Source organism: Volvox carteri (genome assembly GCF_000143455.1).
Source record: "Volvox carteri f. nagariensis unplaced genomic scaffold VOLCAscaffold_169, whole genome shotgun sequence".
In the NCBI taxonomy this organism is placed as follows: domain Eukaryota; kingdom Viridiplantae; phylum Chlorophyta; class Chlorophyceae; order Chlamydomonadales; family Volvocaceae; genus Volvox; species Volvox carteri.
Genome location: NW_003307712.1, coordinates 33,345 through 34,987, shown reverse-complemented (window position 1 = coordinate 34,987; position 1,643 = coordinate 33,345). Strand labels below are relative to the sequence as shown.

The 1,643-nt window shown below is 64.3% G+C and overlaps 1 protein-coding gene across 1 annotated transcript in view; it reads left to right on the top strand.

Annotated features, from left to right (window-relative positions):
- VOLCADRAFT_100840 (uncharacterized protein) overlaps window positions 1-1,643 on the top strand; it is a gene marked incomplete at both ends in the record, with an annotated part of 30,006 nt that overhangs the window by 2,345 nt on the left and 26,018 nt on the right. Inside the window, one exon of the mRNA XM_002959346.1 lies at window positions 98-1,567. Within this exon, the coding sequence (XP_002959392.1) occupies window positions 98-1,567 (1,470 nt within the window). The remainder of the gene's footprint in view (window positions 1-97; window positions 1,568-1,643) is intronic.

Genomic DNA, 1,643 nt, shown 5'->3' with positions numbered 1-1,643 from the left:
GGGTGCCAGTGGGCCCACCGCGTTTGGCAACATGTGTGCCACTGTGCATCGCATGACCGCTTCCATTACGGCTGGTATGGCGCTTGTCGCCATGAAGCTGGACGGTCATTCCACCTTCGAGGCGACGTTCGATTGCGCATACCTGCAGGTAGACGCGTTCACAGCGCTATCTGCGGGCGCCGAGCAATCTCCTGAGGTGGCGACCACAGCGGCAGTACTGGTGGAGGCTGAGGAGCAGGAGGGCTACACGGTGACCAACGCCGTGCATAACTACGTGCTGCGGGGGGAAGAACTCAGCGGCCTGGACTGCAGTGTGTACAACATAGCCTCCAACTACGAGGTCCGACGTGTGCCGCCAGCTCAGCACCCGCACCGAGAGCGATTGGGTCTACAGATCCCGGTGGCAGCTCGACGCCGCAAGCGCACTACCCCAGCCACACCCATAACCGCCCCTGTGCCTGCCCCTGTGCCTCTGCTGACTGCAGCCCCGGCCCCTCCTCCTGAGCCACCTGCTCCTACAGCTGCAGCGACACTCGACCAGCCAACTTCTCAGACAGCCACGGAGCTGCCCCGCCTGGTGGCCTTCCACAGCATGCATCCGCTGTACAAAACACATGTCCACATCCGCCTGCCGCGGCCACGATATGTACAGCTTGGAGGCTCTCTTCCCCGCCGGCCCCGCCCTGGCACCTCTGCTGCGGGCATGGCGCAGTACTACGCGTTTGTCCTGGGTACTTTCAAAGCTCACCGGGGTCAGCCCATCCCCCCCGGGCTGACTGTAAAGGAAGCCTACGACACCTGGTGGGCAGAGCTGGGCACTACCGAGGCAGGTCGCTCGTACCAGGCATACGTATCGGTGCTGCTGGACAACATCGAAGAGGACCACGCTGGGAAAGCCCGCCATCAGGCGGAGTACAACCAACGGCGCCGCCAGCAGCGTGCAGCAGCGGCAGCAGCCGCGCTGCCTGAAGGTGACAGCACGAGCGCTTCGGATGGAGATACCGATGACGGCATCCGCGGGCATCTCAGGCCTGATCCTGAAACACAGCCGCCCGCCGAGGACCAGCTGGAGCACTTCGTGTACATCCCAGGTCAGGAGTATCCGACGGCTGGCACCGACCTCGCCGCCGTCGCTCTTACGGACCTGTTTGACTGCACCAACGCTGCTGGCGTGTATGCCTATGATGCAGCACGGCGCTGCCGGGCCCCGGCCCTAGCGGATGGCCATGGTGCAGGCAGCGATCGTTTCAGCCGTCGGATCACACCAGCGGACCTGCCCCTCCTGACTGAAGCAACCAAGCGTCTGAAGCGGTATCTCGTTGCCGCAGCAGCCGGCACTGTTGAGGCAGATGGGGGCGCCCACACGGGACTGACGGCCACACCTGAGATGGACACCCCTCGTGTCGAGCTGCACCGCCCCACCAGCGGACCCCTGGTCGCCATCGTGCGCATGCCTGGCACTCCTGAGCGGACTGAACAGGCTCGCATGCCCATCTATGTGCACCTCCCCCAGCCGCCCAGCATCGACGACACCATCGAGCTGTTCACGCTTGCCCCCCACCAGGCCGTGCCCTTTATGCTCATGGCTCGGTACTTCGATCATCGCGATGAGCCCAACCCTGGCGACCCGCCGCAGATGCTTG